This window comes from Ambystoma mexicanum, chromosome 2p (assembly GCF_040938575.1).
Source record: "Ambystoma mexicanum isolate Mex_15411 chromosome 2p, UKY_AmexF1_1, whole genome shotgun sequence".
Classification (NCBI taxonomy): Eukaryota; Metazoa; Chordata; class Amphibia; order Caudata; family Ambystomatidae; genus Ambystoma; species Ambystoma mexicanum.
In genome coordinates this window covers 1,198,530,487-1,198,533,021 of record NC_090923.1, presented here as the reverse complement: position 1 = coordinate 1,198,533,021, position 2,535 = coordinate 1,198,530,487, and the positions used below count along the sequence as shown (strand labels likewise).

At 46.7% G+C, this 2,535-nt stretch overlaps 1 protein-coding gene across 1 annotated transcript; it reads left to right on the top strand.

Annotated features, from left to right (window-relative positions):
* Window positions 1-757: 757 nt before the first annotated feature.
* Window positions 758-2,318, top strand: LOC138567870 (rho GTPase-activating protein gacV-like; the record flags this gene model as incomplete). The annotated part of the gene is made up of 1 exon (XM_069646365.1): window positions 758-2,318. A coding segment is annotated over one exon (336 nt), but the record flags the coding sequence as incomplete, so codon positions are not given.
* Window positions 2,319-2,535: the final 217 nt, after the last annotated feature.

Genomic DNA, 2,535 nt, shown 5'->3' with positions numbered 1-2,535 from the left:
AGGGAATAAGATCAGTGGGATAGTAAGACTTTCTCCAACATCTTACAGAATGCTACACTAATGATCAACGAGAAGAAATTAGGTGTGAGCCATGGCTGGGGTGGTTTGCGAAAGAGACCCAAGAAAATCGAGGGAAGTAGGGTGACCATGATAGAGGCCAGGGCACAGTTAAATGCAGAATGGGCCAAATCAATTTGAAGGTGGTCCAAGTCAGAAAGAGAAGGAAGAGCAACAGAAAGAGGAGGAAGAGCAACAGTAATAGACGGAAGAGCAACAGAAAGAGGGGGAAGAGAAAGAGAAGGACAAGCAACAGAAAGAGGAGGACGAGCAACAGACAGAGGACGAGCAACAGAAAGAGGAGGAAGAGCAACAGAAATAGGAGGACAAGCATCAGAAAGGGGAGGACGAGAAACAGAAAGAGGAGGAAGAGCAACAGAAAGAGAAGGACTGGCAACAGAAAGAGGAGGAAGAGCAAGAGAAAGAGAAGGACAATTAACAGAAAGAGGAGTAAGAGCAACAGAAAGAGGACGAGCAACAGAAAGAGGAGTAAGAGCAACAGAAAGAGGAGGACGAGCATCAGAAAGGGGAGGACGAGAAACAGAAAGAGGAGGAAGAGCATCAGAAAGAGGAGGAAGAGCAACAGAAAGAGAAGGACAAGCAACAGAAAGAGGAGGAAGAGACAGAGAAAGAGAAGGTCAAGCAACAGAAAGAGGAGGAAGAGCAACAGAAAGAGGACGAGCAACAGAAAGAGGAGTAAGAGCAACAGAAAGAGGAGGACGAGCATCAGAAAGCGGAGGACAAGAAACAGAAAGAGGAGGAAGAGCATCAGAAAGAGGAGGCAGAGCAACAGAAAGAGACAGAAGAGCAACAGAAAGAGGAGGTAGAGAAAGAGAAGGACAAGCAACAGAAAGAGGAGGACGAGCAACAGAAAGTGGAGGAGCAACAGAAAGAGGAGGAAGAGCAACAGAAAGAGGAGGAAGAGCAACAGAAACAGGAGGACGAGCATCAGAAAGGGGAGGACGAGAAACAGAAAGAGGCGGAAGAGCATCAGAAAGAGGAGGAAGAGCATCAGAAAGAGGAGGAAGAGCAATAGAAAGAGAAGGACAAGCAACAGAAAGAGGAGGAAGTGCAAGAGAAAGATAAAGACAAGCAACAGAAAGAGGAGGAAGAGCAACAGAAAGAGGACGAGCAACAGAAAGAGGAGTAAGAGCAACAGAAAGAGGAGGACGAGCATCAGAAAGGGGAGGACAAGAAACAGAAAGAGGAGGAAGAGCATCAGAAAGAGGAGGAAGAGCAACAGAAAGAGGGGGAAGAGCAACAGAAAGAGAAGAAAGAGCAACAGAAAGAGGTGGAAGAGCAACAGAAAGAGGAGGAAGAGCAACAGAAAGAGGAGGAAGGAAAGCAGACAGGTTAAAGAGCAGAGGTTATGGAGAATTGAGAAGAGACAGTAGACACATGATGGGTGGGGACTGAGGAAAAGAACGAGGAGGGAAAAGCGGAAATGGTGACTTTGGAGATAAATGGGACGAAGGAGGGGGAAGAAAGGTATTGAACAAGATAGTAGGAGTCAAGCATTGGCGGAAAGGGGAGGAGGCGTGACGAGTAAGAAGATCAAGATTCAACTTACCACGGAGAAAGAAGGGGACAGGAGGGAAAGAATAGAGGCAACCAGGGAATCAGGGTCTTCATAAAAGGGAGCGAGGGGTCCAGGCGTCAAGACACAATTAGGAAGGAAATAGCACAAGGATGCACGTATTCTTGTTGATGTCCAAATATAGTGAAGGCGCTTTCTACTGGCTTTTATGGTCCCGTCCACGGCCTTCGATCTGGTCGTCAGGGAAGAGTTGTGGGGATCCTTACTGATATGGGCATTCCGTGGGGGTGGGGGGTAGTTAAAGTTAGTAGTACTGATGCACAGCAACACCGAATGTGTACTAAGATATGACTCTGCAGGTCTTAGCACCCATTTTGTTCAATCTATATACAATGCATTACAATATATTATTGAAAACATAACCCCAGAAGTACCATGGGCAGGCACAAGGTGATTGCCCCTATTGGTATATGCCGACGATGTTGTGCTCCTTGCACAGACACCTAAGGCGCTACATATACTACTGGGTGCATATGTTAGTTTTATGACCAGCCGAAAGTTAAAAGTAAACGCGGCACAAGCACGTGCCATTGGTCTCTAAGGTGCCCAGATCTGGAGGGCAGAGCCAGTCAACATATTGCAACGTGAAGAAAATAAATTCTGCCAAACCTGATTAACCCTTGCACCAACCTTCTCCAATCATTCAGAACTTGGGTTGGTGATATTGAAGGCAGTTATGTTATTGCACATCCCCTGCTGTGGCTCTCTACCTGTGCAAATGCTAACACCATATTATCCAGACAGATAACAATGGGCGTAATGGCTTCTGCCTGTGCTAGCAAGATCAGATGGTCAAGGCATGTCATAACCACCTTGGCTTCAATGAATGCAAGCCACTGGTTGCACCCTCCGTCACTGGCAGATAGATCTTGTGGGATATA